At 31.9% G+C, this 26,398-nt stretch overlaps 1 protein-coding gene across 6 annotated transcripts; it reads right to left on the bottom strand.

The window, feature by feature from the left end:
- Window positions 1–305: 305 nt before the first annotated feature.
- Window positions 306–21,547, bottom strand: LOC143085219 (uncharacterized). Of its 6 annotated transcripts, none has more exons than XM_076261444.1 (6): window positions 21,456–21,547; window positions 20,057–20,204; window positions 12,857–13,819; window positions 8,333–8,509; window positions 6,015–6,464; window positions 306–3,385 (listed from the first exon to the last, which is right to left on the bottom strand). In XM_076261444.1, exons 2-6 carry the CDS (start codon window positions 20,127–20,129, stop codon window positions 2,076–2,078), a joined length of 2,973 nt encoding a protein of 990 aa, XP_076117559.1. In that variant the 5' UTR covers window positions 20,130–20,204; window positions 21,456–21,547; the 3' UTR covers window positions 306–2,075. The 6 variants fall into 6 exon arrangements, with proteins under 6 accessions (XP_076117559.1, XP_076117560.1, XP_076117561.1 ...); XM_076261445.1 differs by lacking the exon at window positions 21,456–21,547 and adding an exon at window positions 20,639–20,889; XM_076261446.1 differs by lacking the exon at window positions 21,456–21,547 and having other exon boundaries at window positions 6,015–6,461; window positions 20,057–20,621.
- Between the last annotated feature and the right edge of the window lie 4,851 nt (window positions 21,548–26,398).

Raw genomic sequence — 26,398 nt, 5'->3', positions numbered from 1 at the left:
GACCCCAATTTCATGGTCCACTGAACATAGAAAATGATAGTGCAAAGTTCAGGTTAAAGTTTTTGGTCAAGGTAGTTTTTGATGAAGTTAAAGTTACATCAACTTGAAACTTAGTACACATGTTCCCTATGATATAATCTTTCTAATTTTAATTCCAAATTAAAGTTTTGACCCCAATTTCACGGTCCACTGAACATAGAAAATGATAGTGGGAGTGGGGCATCCGTGTACTATGGACACATTCTTGTTAAATGTAATTTGTCATTATATTAAATGGCAGTTACTGAAATAAACAAAATATAATACACGTTTCAATGTTTAATAATCATTTATAACAAAATATAAATAAATAACGTCAACCATCTTTAGGCATGCACACAAAAAATTTAGCAGTAACTTGCATCTCATGTTTTATCATTTAAAAGTATGTCTCTTCAGATTTCAATAAAGATAAACTTTTAAATGGCTGAAAATAATAAGAAAAAAATATATATCACAATGATTAACAACATGAATATAAAGCTTAAAACATTTTTTTTGTAAAAACAACCGCTTATAAAAGTAATTTATCATTTTTATGTTGATAGTTGAAGATAATATTAAAATTTACAAACGTATCATTTTCTCGGTAGCCCTCATTTTACTTGACAAAAAGAGTATTTTTTCTCATTTTTCTTTTAATGCTATTTGCATTGTATTACAATGCTAAGAAGATAAATATTGCACTTAAGTTAATCATACATAGCAATGAGTTGTGTATACATATTTTGTTTCATACAATCCTGCCTTTGTTGGCCTCACCAAGAAACGAAAACGTTTAAATACATTGGTACTTAATATGAACATTAATTTCAAAATGTGAAAAAAAATAAAAATTTGTTCTTTATACATTTGATCAAATCATATTTTGAGCAAGAAAATAAAAAAAACCGTTTGCAGCAAATTTCAGAATTTAAAAAAAAGATAACATTATAACCAACAACAAACATGTAGACTCATTACAACAATACAGAATCTCTTATTCAGTGTAACTTGTATCTGTAAATAAAATACAATATGATAAAAGACTTTCTTAAAAGCACAGGCGACTTTAATTTAATGTGGACGGATATGCTTCATTAATGAGACGTAACTCATGTATTTAACTCTAATTTTTCTAAAAACGAGATCATATTTTGAATTATTTGACGACAGAAAACATTGAAGATTTTGTATCGTTAAAGCATACATGTTAACCAACAGTTTGTCTTGTGAAATTTAAAAGAAATTCAATATCTTATGATTACAATTTGAGTACTGAACCAGATATAGTGTATATCTTGGTCGTCAGTCTGATTACTTTAGTAAATTTTAATCAACAATCAGACCTGTGCAACTAGAAGAACAAGAAATGACCACAATCCAGAAAAATTAGCACAAGCCCTGATTTGGTAGAACTCCTATTATTCAACTATGTTTCTGTGTACTGGTTCTCAGACTTGTTTTTGTCCGCTCGATTTTTGTTGATTAAAGTGTTATCGGTCATTCTATTGCATCTTCTTATCTTGTTATATACTATGTAGACATTGCTGAGACAATTGTCCTTTTTGATTCATTAAAAATATATATCATTTTACATGCATGTTAAAATGTCTCAAAAACTAAAAGGTAATCTGTATAAATGATAATGAGAACAAAATACAAATATTCCATGAGGTCTTGAAAAATTAAGAATTTTCCCCATTGCACTTGCATTTAATTACTTTTGTGATATCCAAAAAATACTTAAAAAAGAAGTTTATAAGCATATGGTAAAATGTGTCTTTGTTTTTTTGTTTTTTTTGTTTTACTATGCCGCAAAGGAATAGACAAATAAGCTTTAAAATAGAAACTGACGACACACCAAGACAAAAAGGCACGAGAAAAATGATATGTATCCCGAAAAGGCTCATGAAACGGTTGGCCAGTGTTGTCCTGAATGTTATCCTATTAATTCAAAGCTGCTTTATGTGTAAAATGTTATGAATATAATGATATTTTCTTATTTATTGTGTTACAATCAGGTGGTAACCAATAACAGCTATTTATCTTAAGATTCAATCTTCTTCTTCTTTGGTTTTAGGGGAGATCTTTTCAACGCCTTTCCATTTCAACTTCTCCAATTCTTCAGGATCAAAGTAAGATAAAGGGTCGTCATAATCAATGAAATCATCGTATTCCATCTCAAGGTTGTCAGAGGTGATACTTCTACTTGGTGACAACGTCAGTTTACTTTTAGAACTATGAACACTTCTCGGTGTGGAATTCTTTGATGATTGTGTCAATGAACTTTTTGGACTTTCTCCATCGGGTTGTGGTAATCCTTTATTCCTATCACCAAACTTTCTTCTCTTTTCTGAAGATACAGAATTAGACGAGGGGAAGTTTTTATGAATTTCATTTAATGACGTAGGTCTTGGTGGACGTTTTTCTGATATAAATGACGTAGTTTGATCGATATTATCAGGCGATGACGATTCGTCTGACGCACCTGATGCAGGATTTCTTGTTTCTTCTGTCTTTGCTAATGACACAAGTGGTATATCTTCCTTTTCAGGTTTTTCCGTTTCATTTTGAACACATGGTGGTTTAGAATTAGTCGGAGTTAGAGTATCATGTGAATCGGGACTTTTGACCGGTTCAAAAGCCTTTTCCTCCACAACAGGGGTATCATCGGAACCAGGGACTATTCTTTCTTCTATGTCTTTAATCACCTTATCACTCTTACTTCGCCGTCGTCGCTTGATTAATAAATCATATTTACTGTCAGGAGATGTTGGTGTCTTTGCTTTTGATGAATGTTTAAATCGCGGTGATGGATGAACTTTCGGAGATCGCGGTTTTCTATTTAGTAAAGGACTAGTGTTAAACAGACTTTGTCTTTCTGAACTATCATCTTTAATTGCATTTAATTTAGGACTAGGCATAGGACTATATTGTTTCAGGATAGGTTTAGGACTACATTCAACGGTTGCTTTTACTTTCACTTTTAATCCGCTTCGATTACTTGATACAGATGAACCACGTGACACTCGACCGTTACTGTCCTTTTTCTTTCCACCTCCTGTTAAAGGACGCTCCATGTCATAGTCAATTTCGACACCACTTCCAGCACTATGATGACTCGGAGAACTGTGCATGCTGGTACTTTTAGCGATATGAGTGGGCGTTTCCTCGTGGGCAGCCATTGAATACTTATGTTTCTTATGATAGAAAAACTTATGATATATAGCTAGAACACATAATATGAGAATTACGGTGAGACAGAGTGATATTCCGGCAATTGTTATGGGACTCTCCCAGATGCTGGACTCGTGGTGTGATGTTAGAGGTATCGTATCAAATACAACCGATGATGAATTATCAACTGAAAAGAAGAAGAAATACAATATGTAGTGAATTGGGAATTTTTTTGTTTAGTGGGGTTCGTGTTTAGTCTGCAATTGTAAATTTTGTTGAACATTACTTGTCTTTTATCAAGGCACTTTCTGATCTTTAAATGTACAATATGCGAATGTCCTCTTTCTTAAGTTAACCGTTTTAATCTGACACGTAATTATCTCTTGACTTAATTGTGTAAGAATTTCAATAATGTCAGAACATACAATTACATTTCAAATAATTCTTTTGTGTACATGTGTGTTTATGTGGTCGATATATAAGTATTTTTGTTATATTCAGTAGTACACTACGTGCGTTTTCTTTTACCTAAAATACAACTATGAACATGCACATTAAGATATTAGAATTACGTAACACTTATTTTTCATTCGTAATACGAAACTGTATATATATATATTTCTTTTGTTAGAAAAATTTGCTCAAAATTCTCAATTCGTTGTATTATATAATATCCAATTTCGTCTAACCCCATGACAGAAAGCAGTTCTGATTATCTTTTGTTTTTTTGCAGTTTATGAAGTACGGTTTCGTTTTAAGATGATATCGTAAAACTATTTCATGCATAATGTTTTTGGATTGTTTGTGACAATCTAGGTGTTGCAATTTTGTTTCATGAAAGTAAATTTGTATAGTTTGTGTTTAAGTATAAGGAATTGCATAAAAAAAACTTTTTTTTCTTTTGAAAGGTAAAAATGTTTCACTCCTGCGATTCCCTCAGTGCATTCATTAAGACCCGGTACCCGGTACTTTTACCCGCCTACGGAAGCGTCTGGTACCGGCAGAAAAAATAAAAATACAAAAAAAAAATAATGTGTAAAATTCTTTTGAAGATCGTTCAAATCTAATTTATTTCTTTCCTCAAGTGATAATCTCCGTGTACGTCGTTCATGTGTATGTTTATAGGTGTCTTCGTCGAGGTCCGCGTTAAAGTATAGATCTATCTGCCAATTTAGGCACACCTCCAAAGTAGGAGAAGTGATAATTATAAACCACGTGTCTGTATCTGTATCGTAAGAGCGCTTTAATATGGGACGATTTAGCAGTATATTTTCAAGCGGCAAATTGTTGATGAATTTAAACAACAACAGCAATACTTATGTCTAATAAAAGGAAAGCAGCTTGTATCACAGATTATTTTATGAATAAAAGGTTTAATAAAGGTGAACATTCTATGAAATTCAGAAAATCGTTAATTGTATCAAATCAGTTCGTTTCCCGTTGGACGTTGTCACTGATCTCCGTTTTCTCGATATGTGTTCTATGTTGTGATTTAAATGACTGCTTTCTGCAGGAAATTTTTAATGTAAGACTTCGTGAAACAACCTGAAGTAACATAACTGTTACGTTTACAAAATATAATATCTGACGAGATTTAAGACTTTTAAAATTAAAAAAAAAAAAACAGCTCTGAAGAAATGAAAAAAAACCAACATTTTTACTAACACAATCACCCCTTTATATAAGTTAAGTGAAAGTTAATACATGTTTTTTATCTGACCAGAACAATCATCACAACACTTAGCGTATATCAAAAACGTTTGTTTGCTGTTTTGCATGAGAGCATTTTCATTCAATAATATATACTACAATGTTTGTAACTTATGAAATTTCTTTTACAATATTGAACAAATGCAAAACATTTAATAAAAGTATAAAAACAAACAAAACATTTAAACAACATTTCACATGAAACCCCTGCATTATAGGTCATACATATTTTATAACTGATTACAAAATAATTATAAGCAATGTATTTTCAAATAAATACTCAAGAAAAAAAAACAATTCCATGTTAACTTACCCAAAATTGAAGCAAATATTACAGACTTTACCGTATTTTTTAAAGTAAAAAATTAAGGCTGAAATCCCTAAAATCCAGGAGCTTCCGGGGGGCTTTGCCCCCCTAGCCCCCCTACCAGGGCTAGCCCTGGACCTACTGGGGGCCTTACGCGGCCCCCAGACTCCTCACCGTTTGGGTTTGGTTCCCCCTATAATCTCAAAGGTACCTCCAGTCTAAAAAAAATAATGAAACCCCTGATTCCCTTCCTATAAAATTTGTTCCTTGACTTACATCTTCTGAATAGATTTATGTTATTTGAATATCGGTAAACATCTGTTGCCTCTGATTTATCCAGTCAATTTATTTATGTATTTTAGCACACAGACTTATGAATATAATGTTGCAGTTTTTTCTTTTATTATTGACGTAACACTGTTCTAAATAATGGAGAAGGTTGAGTGCTCGCAAACATATTTAACTCCGCCACATTCTTTATGTGTGAGTCAAAAGTCACCTTTAATTTAGTGATTGCCGTTGGTTGCAGTATGTAGTATTTGTTTTTCGTTTGTTGTTTGGTCATAATTTTAGGACGTAAGTTTACTCGTATGAATCGTTTTACATTTTTTCATGTCATGTTCTTTCATTGTTACTATACGGGCGTATGCATGGGTTTTTGCCCATGGACCCATAGTTGCCTACATCCACGTTGTTTATGTATGACTGTGTAATCGACCCCCGCACTCGTGGCAAGCATGTTACCACAAGAACACCGAGTAGATTTAATATTAAGACATTTGGTCATTTTCAGACTTACCTTCCGACTTATATGTGGCAATGAACCCATATGATGAGAGTTTATGTGATAATAGTCCTTTACTTTGTGGGTCAACAGCAAGAAGCCTACGGTGATACAATAATGGTACTGACACATTAAATCTAGTATTGAATTGAATAAGGAGCTTATTTGAGGACGACACCACTTTAGAAATTTTGATTAGTCCATAACTTTGAGCAAGTAAGTTATCATTTGACTTGACGCCATCTCTGACACGGAGCCACTGCTCATCTATCAGAATGTTAAAATACTGAAATTTGAGTATTATAATTTGTCCTTTCGCCACAGATATAGTCCACTGTGATATTCCTTTGCATCTTCCTGTGCCAATAATTTCTCCTTTAGAAGCATTCAGAGTGCATCCCCCACACGCACAACCACCCTCTAAATGAAGATGTTTGAGTGGTGTATCCGGAACTGTATCTTCTACTATAATTAACAAAAGTATAAGATTTGGGTACATGAAAATATATTTTCCATTGTCAAGAAAGATATTTAATCATTTATAGAAAAAAAAAAAAAAAACACTCGTCAAAAATACCATGTTTAAAGTTTGTAAACATGCCTTTTCGTCTAAAAATAAGACTCATCAGTGACGCTCTGGGAAATAAAAACTTTGATAATGACCAAATAAAGTAAGCACTTGAGGAGCATATCTTCGTTTAACTTTCCTTTATTGCTCATTTTTATCATATCAAGGAAAACAGGTATTTGTTGTTTTACTATTGCGTGTAAATGTTCAACGGTGTCAATGCAATAATTTACTCAGTCAATTGGTTTGTTTGAATATCGTTGCGTTGTATAACTTTTCATCGTCCTTTCATTGAAGAGAAAAGAAAGGAAGCACATCAGTAAAAAAATCTCAGGAAAAAAGGAACAAGTAGTGTATCAACTAAACGCAACAGTAGTATACCGCTGTTCGAAAGTCATAAATCGGTTGAGAGAAAACAAATATACAGGTTGCAAACTAAAACCGAGTGAAACAACAACTATAAGAGGAGAGAAACACTGAAGCGTAACAAAAACCAACGCTAACCTACATAGAAACGGACTATCAACTGCCATTTTCCTGACAGGTACAGGAAATTTTAAGAAAAAGTGGTGGGTTGAACCTGGTTTTATGGCTATCCAAACCTCCCGTTTATAATGAAATGTTAATAAATGTCATTAAAATGACAACAATACAGAACACTCAGCACAGAGAAACGCATTAATATAATACAATATTTCCTTGTAAATGCTGAATGAATTACGTTTAAAGAAAGTTCGAAAGGACCCGACTTTATATGGTATACAATAATAGCACAACGAATATCTTAAAATAAACATTATGTATACAGAAATAATCCACAAATTGCAAATTACACTGAATAAGTTTCCCAATAAAGTATATCATTCATTATCCGACAAAGGAATGTGATCCTAAATTGTTTTTTTTTTCAATTTACGCCTTTGGAATATTACACCATGGAAGTAAATATAAATCTTCCATGATTACACCATCGTAGTCTTTATACATTTAACATACAATGCTCAATGGTGTCGGTTATTTGTCTCTTACTTTTAACATAAATCGTCGCTATTTGTCCATTGAATCTATGTAGCCTGCCATTACGTTTATAAACTACAAAATGTATGACCGATTAGAGGTTCAGATTTTAATTCAATAATTCATGACAAGTTCAAGGTGTACAAGTGAATTATAAAAGTTAAATGTTTACATTAAATGCATGAAATGTGTTTATACCTTTCAAACCATTGTTAATTGAATATAAAACATATTTTTAAATATATTGCAGATTTATGTTGCAATAATAGTATATAAAACATTAATTACGAGTTATTCCTGTAGTATTGAAACTATCATTTCCATAACGTGTTCTGCTCTTTTTCGTCTATATTTTTAGGCATGACATTTAGCAAATTTTGGTCTTCAATGATCTTCAACTTCGTACGTTATTTCGTCTTTTAAACACTTTTCGATTTGATGTGTTGCTTTGTTTGAATGTAATATATTGTACCTTGTTTTGTGGAGAGGGCTTACATAGGCTATGATGCCCAATCCAATTCAATTTATTTGAATAAAAATATTGTTTAAACTAATTAAACTTTTCGATTTGAGCGTCACTAATGAGTCTCATGTAGACGATACGCGTGTCTGGTGCAATTATATAATTTCTATCCTGGTATCTATGGTATCTATGATGAATTAATCTATGTACAAGGTGGTAAATATTGTGCATATCCAACTTATATGATTTTCCCATTATATGATGTGCAGGCAGTTATATCCTTACCTGAGCACTCCATTACACATGGTCTGAACTCTACAGGGAACCCGTTACAGAATCTCCCTCCATTGGCAGGTTCGGGATCTGTACATGTTCTTCCACGACTCCGCTTGCCAGTACCACATGTAACGCTACATGTACTCCATTCAGACCACACTGCCCATTTACCATCTATTGGCAAAACTGGAAATAATTGTAAGTTTGGTTAAAAAAGATTTTAAGTTGTTAATTTGAACGGCACACTAATTGATCCATTAATTTTCATTCCAGTTGTGGACTCTTCGTGTAGATCACTTTAGAATTGTTCTAGTAACAAAATTAACTAACATGCATTTGGTAACATTATTCTTTTGTGGAGCAGGATCTGCTTACCCTTCTTTTTGATTCGGTGGTTCGTGTTGCTCAGTCTTCAGTTATCTATGTTGCGTATCGTATACTGTTTTTTTTTTTTTTTTTTTTTGTCTTTTTTCGGTGTTTGCTATAGCGTTGTCAATTCGTTTTTGACTTGTTGGAATCGATATTCCTTTGGTATTCTTCGTCACTCTCTTATACTAATATACGACAATATGATAACATTGTGTGATATTGACATTGATAATGATAAACAAAATAAAGAAGTTACAAAAATGTAAAAGAGACAACAAACACAACAGTAGATACATGTATGATCTACAACAATTAGAAAGAACAAAAGGAGGCATTGAATAAGTAAAATAATTATTGCTGTTTAATAAAATCAAAGATATAAATGTGTCATATATGAAAAGACATAAAAATATTGAATACCCGACCAAGGAAAGGACACTGGAATACAGCAAAATATGGTTTAAAAGCTCATCAACATGAGATAGAAAATTATAATCTCAGGCACAATAAGAATTCGACTAACGACAAATTCGACCTATCAGTTATTAAGGATTTCCTTGTAAAGAGCCGTTTCACCAATCATAGTTACGATAATATATAGGCTTTAGCCTTTCTTGATTCTTTGGAATACAAAACAATAAGAGAACATTGATACGTTATCCTTCACCTACGTGTATGTTGTGAATGGTTAATATGACAATGGGCGAAAACTTGTAGAACAGTCTGAATAATTCAGTTCCGAGTGACATCAAATCAGTCACTGTAATAACCATAACTATGTTATTTGTTTAGAAATACCATTGGGACATTCTGATTTTTCCTGGTTTACACTGTATTGACAAAAAAAAAAAGAAATAATTAGTGATTTTGTATAAATTAATCACTAATAGTTTCAGTGATTTTATATCTGGCAATATCCCTGATTACAAGTTTCATCTTGATATCTGAAATGGGTTTTTCTTAATACAAATTAAATTGAGGTATATAGATATCATTTAATCACTTGAGTAATGGCTGTCTGAAGATAAATGAACGGCGAGGTATCTGTTGAAAGTTTAGTATCTGCTAATCGTAAAAGTAAAATATATAAAGTACAACATTAATGTAAAGTGTCAACCTATATGACAATGTCAAGCAATCAATATAATTTTTAATCACGTATTGATTTTCCAATCAATCAACCCAGTGCACGAAGCAGAACAATAAAGTGGGAACAACATGCGATATCTACATAATGATAAACTTAATGACTAGGTGTGTACCGGGAAAGTACTCAAGCAGAATGAAAATAGCAGGAAGATTGGGAACTCCAATTTCAAAAGACATAGGATATAAAATTATTTTCAAATCTCAGATACCACTTATTTTCGTAGACTTGCTTCTTAATTCGGATCATCATTACGCTTTGATGCTCTTTTATTTAATGTCAGAAGATCAAAACTTGTTGCAAAAAAAAAAAAAAATAGCATACGAGAAATCACAAATCTTTAAAGGAAAAGAAAAAAATCTCAAAGATAACTCATCATTCTTTTCGGAAATTGGAAACACATACTGGACTTTGATGATGACAAATACATATCATGCAACCTGATATGTATTTCTTTCAGTTTAATGTTGTTGGAGAGGATGGAGTAGAATTGATAACATTCGCTAATGTCTGTGATTGGAAATAGGGACATCATTATATATAATAGTATCATCTATGACGAACTCATTTCTTTCTTCACATGGCCGAACATATGTGATGTTCCTCGTTAACTACCATTAAATATTTATTTAAAATAACTGAACTTATTTTTCTTCCCTGGGAATGCTTTTAAAGGCAGGTTGTAATATTAAGCGTAAATAATATATTGTAAACAACACTGAAAATCATGCATAAAATACAACATATTTATTTCATTTTTTACTTACTCAAAATGATCCCATGAGAGGTGTTAAATGAGGCGAAAATGAAAATAAATTATTTAAATATTATAAAAACGAAGGTAAATGAAACACTGTATTGACTTCATAAAGATAATAACTTGTATAGCGGTAAAAAGCACCTGGTTAAGTTGAAACGTCCGGGTAACGTATTCATATTGAAATCGCCCATAAATTATAATATATTAACTATTATTTGTGGCTAATTTAAATAAATTGAAATGTATTTGCGGTAAGTGACATATGGGTGATCTATTAGCATTATGATCATTCATCATTTGAAGAGGATCTTGTTAAATATCACTTGAATAGTACATTTTTGTTATTGTTCGTTTTAAATCTATAGCAAAGAAATATATAACCCTTTTCTTTTTTTTGCTTTCTTTAATGATAACCACCTAAAAGTGAAAATATTTTTTTTATCGGTTATAGCTCTTATATCAAAGTTAGTACATAAACAAACAAATAAAGGTAAAAAAACTGGAATTGCATTTAGTCAAAATGGGGAAAATACATATTCCATCAACGAAAAACTTTTCTAATTTAGATACTATGTAATACTTTCTAGCGATAAAATGTGACGATTATACAGACGATTTTATCTGATTGCAAAAGGATATTTGGGTGATTTATATTTTCTTTATGTCGATTTTAGTATACTGTAACTCTCGTGAATTTGAAAGTTGTTCGCTTTAAATAAATTTTATTACTGTCGATTTCCGCATATAATGTATAGAATTTCCGGAGCAGACCGTTACGACTGGAATATCTTTATAAGAAATTATCTCAATGGGAAATTCCAACTAATGCATTTAAAATATATTCTATAAATATTATTAGTATTTTTCATTTGATTAGAATTTATATGATAGATTTCCTATATGATTTTGAAACCAGTGTCTACACATACTCCTAGAGGATAAAAACTTTAAGGGTCGTTCCTCGACAAAAAACGTTCCATTTATTAAAGTATTTTATTACACGAAGGGATTTTGAAGTCACTACATTATAATTTAAAAAGAAAAATAAAGAAGTCAGTTGCAAGGTATATCTACAATACAATGTGCTTATCTTTCGGATATCGACAAATTTGATGTGATTGGCAAGTAATATTCACGATAAGATAACTAAAATCACAGAGCACAATGTTTATCAGTTAAAGTGCCAATAATCTTCTTAAACATCGATAGGTTAACATGTTTTGAAATAATATGTTGCTTGTCCTGATGAAATCAATATTAAACTCTTTGCTAGACAAACACAATATTGACTTTCCATCTTGACTTGAACCTGCTACAGATTACAACAAAGACACCCAATAATTGTCAATCTGTCAACTATAATATTAACCTGGTCATCAAAAACTATCAATGGCTTCATATTATCACGTTGTAATTGCCAGAATGGAATTATTTAGAAGGAACAAGAAGGGTAGATACCATACAAAACTGTCCTTTTCTATTTCAAACCATGTTATCTTACCATTTTTCAAAATGCTCAGCAATCTTGCATATTTTTAAAAAGTTTTTATTAACAAGTTGTCTTCATCTAGTGATTTTTAAAAGTATATAAATTCAAAAGGAACCTCTTGTTTCCTCAATACGAAGTCCAAGAATAATTTGTCATTCTAATTTGGATGATTTTGTCTTCAGTTTCCAAGAAAGATGAACATACACATGGCTTTAAAGACAGCTAATTATTTTTACTGTATCCTGGCTATTTAAGTACTTTATATGAAGCCTCAGACAGCTGATTATTTTTGCCGTTTCCTGACTATTTGATACATATATGTGATATTTAGGACCAAGTCATTACAGATAAATTGATATACGAGAAAATAGTCACGACATTAAAATTTAGCTTCCATATCAAAAGTTACAAAAAAACTTAATCGAAGTTGATATATTTACGTCATATAATTATCTTTTATGTTCATGTTACATAAAAGTTAAGTCACAGAAATTGATTGGCTATGTCAAAGTATTGCATTGGAATTTGATTTCTTATCAAGAAAAAAATAATGTGATTAATATCTGATTAAAACTTGTTTGTCACACATTATAGAAAAAATAAACAAAATCAGTATTCGAATTACGTAAATAGTGCTTTTCATTTTAATAAAACTAACCACTGACATTTGATTTAAATTTTTAAAACATTTTAAAGGAAAATCTCAGTATGTTTTGAAGGCTTTATTTAAGAATAAATCATGAAAGAAAATTGATGCCTTAAAATTACCTGTATTAGGGTGGGCGGAAATGCATACATCGTCCTGCTCAGTTACAGACCCGTCAGATGCCATATTGACGTAGACAAAACAATACCCAACTGCTTTGGCGTCAAAATAACCACAAGGAAACAAAACAGATGATTGGTTGTTGAATGCTGGCTTTTCTGTGACGTATATACGGTTTAGAGGCACTGCTGGGGATCCTGTCAAGGTACGGCGAAGGTAGTACATTCGGAGCTGGTCCCTATTTCCTGGACAAGTAGGTTGTACATACTTTACAGATAAATGACCTTCACATGGAAAAACACTAGAAGAATAAATACTTATTCTATAAGCAGTACTCCATTGCACATGAAGAATGTTTGACTGAGCTATAACTTCCGAATCGTCATACGTATTACGTAATACGGCAATATAACGTCCTGCAACTTCAAAAGTTTCACATGTATACTCAACGCTCCCTATTTTCAAGTCTATTTCGTTGAACACTTTCGTATTTTTTATTCCAAAAGTAAGTTTTTTGGTAGACGTTTCGTCGTCCTTGGTATACTCTAAATCTAGATGAAAACTATGGCGTTTCACGGGTGATTTACATTTCGCTTCTGACGTATACCACATGGTCAATGGTTTTGTTTGTGCTATGTGGTGAGATGGAGTAAAAATGAGTTGAAATTTTGGCCACGTGACTTGAAAAGAAATTGTAGTAAGCAAAGGTCCCCCAACATACATGTGCAGCTCGATATAATGAATAGCAGCATACTCTATTTCCCCACAAGATATCTTTATTTGTCCAGCTGGCTTTCCAACTTCTAGAGGACGTGTTGTAATCTCCTTCTGTGCTCCCTGTGCTCCAGCCAGTATTCGGACGTAAGCATTTGGAAGGGATACAGTTGGTGGTGTTGTGTAGTTGATATAGAGATCTTCTGAGAAGGCAACATAGACTTTCGGAACAGACAGTGTATACGTTCCATCTAAAAGTACAAACAATGAGAGGTAACAACACAACTCTGCACAAAAAATACTATACTATTCCAAATCTTATTATTTCATGTTTTTTTACAAATAGCTAATAACATATTATAAGTAATCAGAATAAGACTTGAACTAATTTGTTGTAACAGATCCATAACAATATCACTAAATCCCATTACTTTTTATAAGATGTTTATATGGTCTTTGTAATATAGGTAAAAGATAGAAAAAGGGACATTCAAACTGACAACAACATAAGAAGGGAATGGCCAAAAAGACAAACAACAGTACACAAAACATAGAGAACTAAAGACTGAGCATCACGAATCCCCAAAAACGTCATCTCAAGTGTCCGGAAGGGTAGCTCTGCATGTGGCATCCGTCATATAATTAAAGGATGTTATTTCTTAAGAGGTGTTTTTCCGTTAGAATTGGTAATAATGGAATATGCTTGATTGCTTTTGTTATATTTATTCACAATTTGTATAGATTCCGAACGATATACAACTCGAGATATACCTTACTAAAATTTGAAGACTGTTTGTTGTTCATTTGTTTTTTTTTTGTAATTTGGTTACTAACTTTTTGAATTTAATTGCTAAAATTTATATTGGGAAAATTAGTTAGCATCACGATGAACAACCGACGAAAATCGACGGCTAGTGATTTTTACATTGTTAGTGTTCGCCTCAGAAAAATCGTTGCATTGTTTCATAAAACTGTAGCAAGGTTTTCTAATGTTTTTTCCACTGAGGTTTAATTGTTCTACTGAATGTACCTTTTGTAAAACATAATTATACGTGAGAATTAGTCATTTAATCTGTATTGAACATTTGTGGCTTATGTCTCAATAAACATCTGCTTCCACTAGCCAGCAAATGATTTACAAATGATTTGTTAATTGATAAGGGTTTACTAAGATTGACACGGTATCAATTGAATGAAAGGGGTTCTTAAAACCTTTGTCCAGTTGTCCTAAATCTGATTTTATGATGATGCAAGGTGTTCACACTAATTTCCATTTCTTTCAAAGTAAGAGGTTTACAAGATTGTCAAAATTATCAAGTCGTCAGTGTCAATTGATTTTGAAATACTAAGGGTCAATCGTGTTATGTTTACTTTTCAGTTTTGCTGAAATGCACATCCTTGTCAATATCCACCTGCTTGCATAGTTGACATTCCGAGCTCACGCTGGCGACGAATCGTTTAATGAATGAAATATTTATTTTTACTGTGTGGCCATATTGTCTTTTATGTCCTGTTTAATGATACAAACCGCCAAAATACATCATAAAATAATGTTATAGGTTTTTAATTTAGATGAATTTGATATCCGACTGCGTATTCAGGTAGAAGATAAAATAAGCTACTAATGTAGGTAAATTCACACCAGGTACTGTCAGATACGGTACGGATGAATGAACGTAAGCCGTTTCAGCTAAAAGCCTTCTTAACAAAATGAACTGATGTCTTGGTCCAGGATTAAATTAATTTTGGGGTAATGCACGAAGATGAACTCATAATCACAGCAGATGCAAACCACCCTTTTCACAAATAGCTGATTTGTTAGGTAACTATAACTATATCTATGAAATATTGACATTTTTGTAAGTAAGATGGTGATATAATCTGATTTTTTTTGTTAGTGTTAATGATCATGTTTTAAGTCTGCAACCTTTAACATTATAGAAATATGGGAAACTCATCAAAGATACAAGGCTTATACGTTGGTACGTCAGACGTGGCATCTTAAAATCTATTTATGTCGTGTTCATATAGTGATACCCATGAATACAAGATTTCTGCCAATGATGAAATATTTTTTCAAAATGTACTAACTGCCTTTTCATGGTCTTTTCTATAAACGTACACGAGATGGCAACCCAACGACACATATCGAAAAAGACATTCAAAAGTCAACATAAGTAACGGTCTTTTACAATACAATCTGCCGGGTTCCTATACAGTATATAAAAATAAGCTGATGTGGTATGATTGCCACTGAGACATCTATCCACCAAAGTTTAAAAATTATCAAGCAGTTTAAGGCAACAGTACGACCTTTAACCATGAGAAAAAAAAACAGTACTGTATAGTCGACTATAAACAAAAGTTCAATTCAGAAAAGTAACGGCCTAATCATTATTTATAACAATACAATAAACGAACGAAAAACAAATATGATAGATATGAACGACAACCACTGAACTGGTGGCTCCTGACTTTATGTGTTTTTCGAAAAATAGGGAAAATCTTTTTAGGACAGGCATTGACACGGGGATAAGTCAATACTAGTTTATATAGACGTGAAAGGGTAAATACCCATAAAGTTCATATAATATGTGTTAACATAATGGATTTCTGTGAACTTTTACATATGTTCAAGTCTTTTTTAGTGTTGAAACATTCACACATACATTTTTCACTATTGCATATAAAATGCACAATTAATGCCTTGTTTTTAACCTAATAAAAAAATAGTCATACACCCGCCTTTCCAAACAGAGTGTTTAGTTACAGTACTTAGACATTAGAGTCAACAAATACTTGAGTATCAATTTAATTGACAATTATAACTGTGCCCATCTTATTAAATAGTACAGTATTTACATAGGATGTTTATAATTTGTCTTGCTTAGGAAATCAATGGCTGCTTAAAAATCATTTATACTCGGTAACAATAGCATGTTAAAGTCCTCTACTAACAACTTGATAAACATGTAAACTGAAGATTTTAATGGAAGAAAAGTCAATATTTGTTGAAAAAACATTCAAGATCAAGGAGGAGATTTAACGGTTTATCTAAAGTATTTGACAAGGGCTATTGGAAGGGGAGTGATTAATTAATTTCTCAGTTGGTCTAAACTATTTGAACTTTAACATGAATCTGTAAAACAATGAAAGGAAACTGTTGAGCTTTTCCCCTGATTTGACTCTGAAATGGAACGAGTTTCTTTTTATCAACTGTAATATGAACAAATTGGAAATCAGAAATAAAGAGATGGGGAAAGGGGAACCTTTAAATAACAATGAAATTTTGTTAAAAAACAATTTAACAAATAAACCAACCAACACAACACTTAATTCACCATTGCTAATAAAAACTCGTAACAATATTTCCCTTCCTCGTTCTGATACATTTAAAGGTTTGACATGCACTGTGCCACGAGATTTTTCATTAATTAAAGAGATGCCCATTTATTAAGCGAGGGTTAAAGACATACCTTTTTACCAAATCCAAAAAGATAACAATTTAGTGAAACCTGGGACATGATATACGTTGTCCTTTTCATATCCCGACATAGGTGTAACATGAAAAATCTATACCCCAAAACGACTTGGTGGTCGTTTAAATATGAAAATATAGAGCACCTAAATGTTAATTCCCCATATCATATCGGTTCGATTAGGCTTCATTCTACATCTGTGATCACAAGCCTAACGATGTGACTATGATCAGAAAAGCACGCAATTATAGCTTTCGCTAGAAGTGTACTTCAAACAGGATGAACAAGGAGAAAAAAATATGCATTAAAACGCTCCCGCAGGTTGCATAAAACGGATTGATTTTTTATTTGATAACATTTCTAAAGAAAGAGAGGCCACTTATTCTTCTCTATTGGCTACAGTTGACATATGTTGAATAATTTTAATACTTTTTTTGTTCTTTTGAAATTGAAAATCAGAAAATGGCGTTGTTTATTTAAGTTCTAGAGTCTTAAAACATAACTTTTTCTACACTTCAGGCTGTTAAACTGTTAAGCACTATTTCAGTGTTCAAACTTAAAGATATAAAGCAGACGTCTGCCGATAAATACAATAGGAAAAAGGTATTTAATCCAAAGTCTTTAAAAAAACAGGAAGTCCACTCAGTGCTAAGAGAAAGACACAATAAAACCAACAAATGTTCGTATTTTGACACTCCATGGTATGTACTTTTAAACCCAATCTCCTTCAAAAGGAAATACATATTTCCAATAAAGCACATACCATTATTCCCCCCCCCCTTCGTATCTATTTAGGTAGAATTCTATTGGTCTCAAAACATTCCAAAAAGAAAAAAATACAAAAACTTACAAACGTAATAAAATATGAAAGAAAAAGGAATTAAGTACATTTTATGTGTACCTTTTTTTTTTTTTTTTTTTTTACATATTTCGTATTTTGATAGTTTTTCAATGCTCAGATCCTCTAAACAATACATCTAAAAGGATATCCCCCCCCCCCCAAAAAAAAAAAATAAAAATAAAAAAATAAATAAATAAATATGGGAGTAAAAGACATTCTTATCATGTGCATCAAAATAGCATTGTATACTATGTTATAGGCTTCTTGAAGATTGTTATTACTGAATTGTGTTTTATATATACATGCTTTAATATTATTTTCGTCATCTTACATATTCGGATAGCTATGACACATTTGATTTTAAGTCCGTAGTTAAATGTTAATAATAAAGATTGACATCTCATATATAAAAAAGGCATGGTTTCCCCATACTCTTTCTTATCTAGGATTTCAAGCGTAATACCCTATGTGTCTACAGTTTATAAACCTTATATTTATTTTTTAATGTATGTCCGCCCAGTCTGACTGCGAACGTTAGATCCCTGGTACTTGGGATGTACAAGACATCTAAGCAACCACTCTTCAGAAAGGTGAATAGGTGAATCGCTGTCAGGCTTAATTTATCACACTACTTAACATGCGCTCGTTTTCCGGTGGCTGTTAAATTTACACACCCCTTCTCCTTGTCCATTTTGTGCTTTCATCTAGTTTATAAATTTATTTTTTTTATCACTGGGCGTATATCATAAAATAACCCATCAATATGCGTTTGTCATACGGCTAGTATGAGCCTTAGCTTATCAAAAGAAAAATTCAGAATTCTTTCTTTTTGATTAGCCAAACCCTGTAGAGAAAAGACTATGGTTAAAAGAAGCAAGTTGAACATGACGTCATCATTAGGTAAATATAAATGTGGACCACAGTAGGCCATTGAACAAATTGTAAATACACATGGCAACACTTTAAGTTTGAAGAATCCGTGCACATTTGTCTTTTTTACGGGATTTTTAGTTTCTACAATAAATCAATGCATCTCATATTGTATCATTTAATATGTCATTTCTCCTGAACGACAAAATTTTGTCACTTAATTTATTAAAGTTATAACTGACAAGTTGTATGGACAAAACTTCTTGAACTAGACTTTAAAGAAACTTGTTATCATATTGTAAATACAAGATACTTATAAGTATACGATAATTTTATCTAAGATTTGTCAATAACCTCTTTTATTTAAGATTTAAGATATGTTTGATCAGTAACAATTCAAAAAGTCTGACGTCGTTGTTTTGACTTTTAGCTTTAATTGTTCTCTACGTTCTTGTAGATACTAGTCTTGCTTTGTCATGGCGGTTATTTTGATGACAAGTAGAAAATTATCTACCCTTAGTAATTCTACTGGCATAGTTTAATTTTCTAGTAATTTGAAAGCAAAAGTGTTTTAAAATCAATTAAGAAAATGACATTTTATATCTTTATTTTTTCCCCTATTTTTTAAAACTTACCATATACTGATAGTTTTTCGTTGAAATTATACCTTTGAATTAATTTTAAGCAACTGAGAGGGGAAAGAGAAGCGATAGATACTAAAGGAACATTTTAACTCAAAACTCAATGGATAAATTTGTGTATGACTTTTTTAATAAATGACAAAAATGCTGCTTCTATGACACATTGACTCTTATACTTTACATGTACCAAGCACTGCTATAATAGAAGTCTTGTACATGTAATAAGGACTGCTATAATAGACGTATTTCATGTGTACTAGGGACTGTTTTACTAGTCGTACTAGACTTTCTTAAACCTTTACGGTCAATGCGGACTTATCAGTTTATAAGGAGATTAACATTCCACAAAGATAAATCTAACTGGTATCTAAGTAGACTTTATATTTTATAACATTATATCATTATTCGACATGTCAGCAGATGCACTCAAATGCACAATGACGTTTCTTACAAAAAAAAATTAGTTTGAACAGCCTATAAATCTCATATATCCGTTGCATAGTGTAACAGTTGACATGCTATCGGTTTCCTATTAAATATGTATGTAACAGCTTTCCACATGAAATTACAGCAAATATTATTCAATCTTACATACCTCGCATATCAATAAATGTTTACGATATACTTTCTATTTATATAGAGTCAAGAAACTCTTACCTGGCGTATTACACCTGACTAATGGAAGGTACAGACAAACCGACAAACATACACATAGCCAGTCATTCCACATCTCGTCATATCCCTTGATCAACCATGTAAATGACAGTCCTCCACATTCCGCTCAAATAGTCATTAAGAGAGCAGTCTGAATTAAAAATATAGAGAAGTTGTAAATCAAGCTGCCTCCTAGTAATTTCATGTGTAAATCCAAAATCAAATTCACGCACTTCACAAAGACAAATTTAAAAAATAGATAAGCATCCACAAAGTGACACTTTTGTCCTGTTCTGTAATATGTAGTAGCCTTGGTAATACGCATGCAATTTGAACGTTTAATTAGCTTCTGCGTATATTAAACTACGAAATAAGGTATGTAAAATCCACATTAAAGATTGAAAAACGAAATAAAAATCTTTTATATAAAATCGACTTGCAGTTGACGAAACACAATTTTAAATTAGTCACAATATTGAGTTACAACATTAAGGTGAAAAACCCAATGAACCAATCCATCGCGCAGCTGTAATTCGCGTCTGTCTTTGTTGATTTCATTCACGTGTAGACAAATGGTCTTTTTACCTGATCTATATAGAACAAATTCACCCCACACCTGATCACCTTATTAAATATATAATAGACTAATCGCTATCTTGTCATTTCTCATAAACGTTAGTCCAATGTCACCAAGTTTTTCTTATCAAGATACACATTTTTTCGATCGATTTAAACATTTTAAATCTTAATACAACTTGAAAGGATATTTAAGCTGGCCCGTCGCTGCTATCGGTTGCATGGGCACATGAGCTTCAAAGGTTGACAAATATTATTTGTGCACCTTTCATCTTTTATTGAATAATTCACTACTGCGGAAAAGAAAGAATATTACAGGTAAATTGAATCAATAAATTATACATAATAGGAGCACAACTTCATGTAAAGTATATAGTATATAACCTCGACAATACTCCAGTAACTTAATTAGAGTGACGAACACTTGATCTCCATGCTTATACAAGGAAGAATGCTCGTTTAAAAAAATACCAAAGTTTTATAGGAGACGTATTTTATTGCACTTAATGGTAATCTAGAAAAAACAGTCTTCCATAAATAACAAGAAAATTACGAGAAAATTAACTTTATAGATCTGTAGAAATTATAGAAATTTCAAATAAACATTTTTTCTAAAGCAACATTAAAGAATGTACTACTTACATTTTGAAACATAACGTATTCCAAGCTATTTCTCATACTTTAAAATTATTTTAAACGCTATTAATTTTTACCTTCATATTTTTCTTTTTTATGACAGTTCATTTTTATGACCATAAATATTGTAACGTGCTCATTTAAATAACTCTTGAATTATAACCTTTGAAAACCAATAGCATATACAAACCACAAAGATCTATTTTATAAGGATAAATCCCAGTTTAATGCTGATAAATTGAAAGCTGTCCGCTTCGAAAGCTTCTCATTAAAAATTAACATGAACCTAAATTACAGCTATTTTCTTTCTCATTTGTAAACCTGTGACAAAGTGAAATATATAAAAGAAAAAATTGTATGTCATTGTTGAGTCTGTGACAATGGAAGTGCATGTTTGCTCTCAGACCACGACCTCGTGGAATACATTAGTTGAAGTGTGAACAATAATCTGTTGTTTACAAGACATTGTCAACAAATGTGTCAAACTTTAATGACAAACCGTCATAATTGAGAATTTCCGATATTCGTACCTAAGGGGCATTCGAAATCATTATAGAAAAGACCAAAACGTTACGATATTGATTTAACATAATTCAATTATAATTTATGTATTTATTGTGAAAATTTGACCATAATTGCTGTATCTTAATAACTACACATAATCAATACACATGCTGAAAATACCGAATGTTTTATCCTGTACGGACCTACCAGGTAATAATTGCTACCGACCTCTGTCGCAATTTTAGAGAACAAGATTAACCTCGATAAGAAATACTGCATGTGAATACCAGAACATGTAATATGAAACTTTTTTTTTTATCTGAAAGCTTTTCACATTATTTTTAAGACATATTAACCTGTAAGGTAAAAACAATACGGCGACAAATCGAAAATAATATCCCTCAAATATTTAGACAATAAACTTATGGTGGCTCGCTTCTTTGTTAGCATATATCTTTTTAATAAAATAATTTTCATAGGATATCTCTCATGCACCATTATACTGAATAATTTAATATATATATATGATTGAGGGTCCTACTAAAGTATTGCATCAAAACGGAATGTTCATAATTTCCAAAATTTACGTCATGTCCTTTTTTTTCAAATTTCTTATCGGACGACCGGTTCTCTAGTCAATATTATGTATTTACAATAGGAGCTGTGGGACATGCGTCAATGTCAGCAACTGAACGAGAAAAATAGCCAACAATATGACTAGAAGTCGACATAAAGTATAGATACAAAACAAGTGGTGTTTATACAATATATCAAGCTCTAAAGCATCCACACCTTATACGAATGAATAAGGAAAACACTATGAAACAATTGCTATTGATACCAAATGTTCTATGTAATTCTTCTCCAGACTATGACTGGAAAAAAAGATGACGAAGTTCCTGACTTGGGGAAAGGCGGAACTAGTACAGATTTTTGTTTAGGATCCAGCTGAAGTGCGGGATTTTCTCGCTGCATGTGTTGAAGACCCATTGGTGGCCTCTGGCTGTTTTCTGCTGTTTGGTCGGGTTTTTGTCTTGATACATATTCCATTTAACATTACAGAACATACAATAAAAAGGACAGGAATAGCATGTCTGTCATAGCTTTTTTTGAAGATTGTTTTGTTATAAATTAGGTCGTTGGTACTACTCGGTTGAATTGTTTCCCAATTTCAATGTCGTCGCCTTTAATAGCCGACTATGTAGCATGGACTATTCTTATTGTTGAAGATCAAATGGTGTACTTTATAAAATGATCTAAGAATAATGTTTATGTTAATGCCCAATTTAAAGGTATGAAAGTTGAGCACTTTTTGTCAAATTACACTATAAAACATAAATTATAATTAAATATAATCATACGTCATAGCCTTTTCTATAATGATTTCGTACAAATACACTTAATATACGAAATTTCATATTATTAAATTATAACGGTTTGTCATTAAAATTTGACACTTTGTTGTCTATATATTGGTAAACACCAGATTATTGTTCACACTTCAGCAAATTTATTCCACGGGGTCGTGATCAGAGACACAAACATACTCATCCTTTGTTATAAACTCAACAATGACATACAGTCATATTTCATTTATATATTATTCACGTTATTTTAAACACAAGTTAAATAATTTTTAATAGAATATGAAAGAAAACAGCTGTTATTTGTGTTCATGTTTATTTTATAATGAGGGCTTTTCGAAGCGCAGAGCATTCAATTTATCAGGATTAAACTAAATTTTATATTTCTTCATTCAAAACCGAATACAAACGTAGCAGAGTTGATCAAACGGAAAAAAATCAAAGTACCAACAGTGGTAAGACCCGGACAATAGTGACATCAAACCCGACCAACAGTGATATCAAACCCAGACATCAGTGATATCAAACCCGACCAACAATGGTAAGACCCAGACATCAGTGATATCAAACCCGACCAACAATGGTAAGACCCAGACAACAGTGATATCAAACTCGACCAACAGTGGTAAGACCCAGACAACAGTGATAGAAAACTCAAAAAACAGTGATAGCAAACCCAGACAACAGCGATAGCAAACCTGGACAACATTGATATCAAACCCAGACAACAGCGGTATCAAACTAGCGAATTTAATGAAGCCATACTGACTTCTCGCCACTTATTTTGTTATCCATATCAAAGTATTTTATTTGATATCAATTACAAATGTATATTACCTTATTATTAATTTCAAGTAATTTGAAAATGCTCATCAGGAAAAATCGATGTGGAATAACAGCAGAAAATGTTAAAGAATGAATTAGAACACGATGACAGATATCAAACAATAGCCAATGCATGACACAATGATAAAGGCGACAGTAAAAAATTCCAATGTGTTATTAAGCTAAAAATAATTATTATCTAGCAGACTGTAATTTCAAAATCTTTATTTCCCTCGAGTTTAACCTATTCACGGAATACTACAACATTTGTTGTAAACACAGTCTAACGTTTCTATATATGCTTTTAACAAGATTGATATTAAAAATTATCTGGTATGTACTTCAGCACGTAAATAATGAAGTAAAACAAAGTCTACTTGAACATGGGTGCTTGTTTGGGAACCGGAACGGCTTATCCTTCCGAAGCACATGAGTTCATCCATGTTTCTCAGTCTCTGTATACTTCTCCTAACTTTGTTTTGCTTAGTATTGACCATATTGACTGACCTTAATATTCGACTTTTGGAGTTTTTAATTACCGTTTGATGTCTTTACTTTTTGTTAAGCCTTTCCTATTGTAATTAAATTGAAAGTGTATAGTTTTGAAAGAGATTGTTCATCTCTGGAGAAGAAATTTGCCATTTTCAATTTATGCGTTTTGCTTTTCAATTGAGTAAAATGGAGAGGACTCAAGCAAATAGAATAAAAATGGCGGGAGCAACCTGGGGACATTTAAAGCTTAGAAGACGGATAGAAACTGATAACGTCATGAAAAAAACAACGGAAGGTGACAAAGAGGTCCCCCCACAAAACAATCCATAGAAAACATAACTAAACATACAAATGCATTCGAAAGTTTTCATACACATGTCAAAACTGTCAAGGTTGTTTAAGAATAAATAGACTATTCAGATATTATAAAAGCAATAAACGATAATGCACTACGGGTGTTAACATCGAAGTCTCGAATACATTTTTGGTATTATATGCATTACCAACAGAGAGAAAAAAACCAAAGTAAAAGTGGCATTAGTCTTTAAATTTGAAGGATAATTGTATTATATTACATACTTTTTACATTAAAATACATGTTACGCTTCGTTACATAAATACTATAAAATATTCACTTATGAATGTTTGTATAAAACTAACGTGTTTACACGCATTAAAACACTATTTTTATCGTCTTTATTTTTAATAACAAAACCGTACGTTTTAGAATCGTATGAATTAGAAAATAAATGAAATTGAATTGACTAAAATAAGGCAATATTTCAGCGTTGTTAATGATGGTATTTTCTTACTTTTAAGCTTTCCAAAATAAGATTAAAGTATCCCTATAGTATAGAGGTAAATGTGAAACTGCATTAACATAAGGAGAATGCCACTAAGACATCTCAAGCCTGTATATTTAATGTTTGTGATTATGTCACTATATATATTGGGAAATTCAAATGGTAAGTCAATGATATTTGGTGTGCAGTTGTTTTAGCATGGGCTCATCTTATTTCTTTGGAGGTCATTATCCCTAGACGCATCAGCTATGGGTCCATTGAACACGAAACTTTTGTTCAATTTACACGTTAAAGCGTGTTATAAGGTCATTTTAAGCGAAGCAGTAATTAAAAAAAAAAAAAAATATGACTTATTTGGCTCCGCCACCTCAACTCATTGTTTGCTCCGTCACTTCAAGTCAATGCCCATTAATTTTGAAATTTTTACATAGTTTATATGTTAGTCTAGAGTTAATGGCCATGGACATATGTACAATAACGTATATATTAGGATTGGCTTGTGCAATTATAGGATTATTTTTAAAGGGATACAGCCTTCAGAGTACGCAAGACGTTAAAAATATAGTATTGTGTATGCAGTGTTGCATTCAAACAGTTTTTGCTTTTATACTATAAAATTACACAACTGCCAGATCTCTGTTTCAACAGTTTATTAACATTCTAATAAATATACTGATAATTTTTCTGGAAAAAAAACATGAACAATACTACATGTGTCATATGTGTATCTGCTTTCCCTTCCATATCACATGAGACTACTATCAGGTTTGGAGGGTAGGTCTTAATCAGTCTTTAGTTTTATGTGTTGTAATTGTAGACTTTTTTGTCGTTCGGTCGCTTTTCCTTTTTCGCCATAGGAATGTCAGTTCGTTTTCCAATAAGTTCGAATAACCCCGTCGTATTTTCGATCTAACTTATACAGATTATCAGACACCATCATGTGTCGCGGATATTTCCCTGGAGACACCAACCTTTTCTGATATTTTGTCCATTAAACTCTCGTTAAGCTTTAGAAATGTAATGCAAGCAATCCAATGTATTCTACAAAGTGCATGTTGCATGTTTAGACAAAAATAATATATGATACACGATATTTGTAAACCAATGCTGAGAACAATCATAATTTAAAACGCATTAAGTATGTA

The sequence above is a fragment of the Mytilus galloprovincialis genome, chromosome 8, assembly GCF_965363235.1.
Source record: "Mytilus galloprovincialis chromosome 8, xbMytGall1.hap1.1, whole genome shotgun sequence".
Lineage (NCBI taxonomy): Eukaryota > Metazoa > Mollusca > Bivalvia > Mytilida > Mytilidae > Mytilus > Mytilus galloprovincialis.
This window is presented reverse-complemented; position numbering and strand designations above follow the sequence as displayed.

Excerpts from the sequence above, each read along its gene's own strand:
- LOC143085219 (XM_076261444.1), bottom strand. The coding sequence starts at position 20,129 with ATGTGGAATGACTGGCTATGTGTATGTTTGTCGGTTTGTCTGTACCTT. Across the intron at positions 13,820-20,056 it reads AGTCAGGTGTAATACGCCAG|ATGGAACGTATACACTGTCT; the intron begins GTAAGAGTTTCT and ends TTGTACTTTTAG. Across the intron at positions 8,510-12,856 it reads TTCCGCCCACCCTAATACAG|TTTTGCCAATAGATGGTAAA; the intron begins GTAATTTTAAGG and ends AATTATTTCCAG.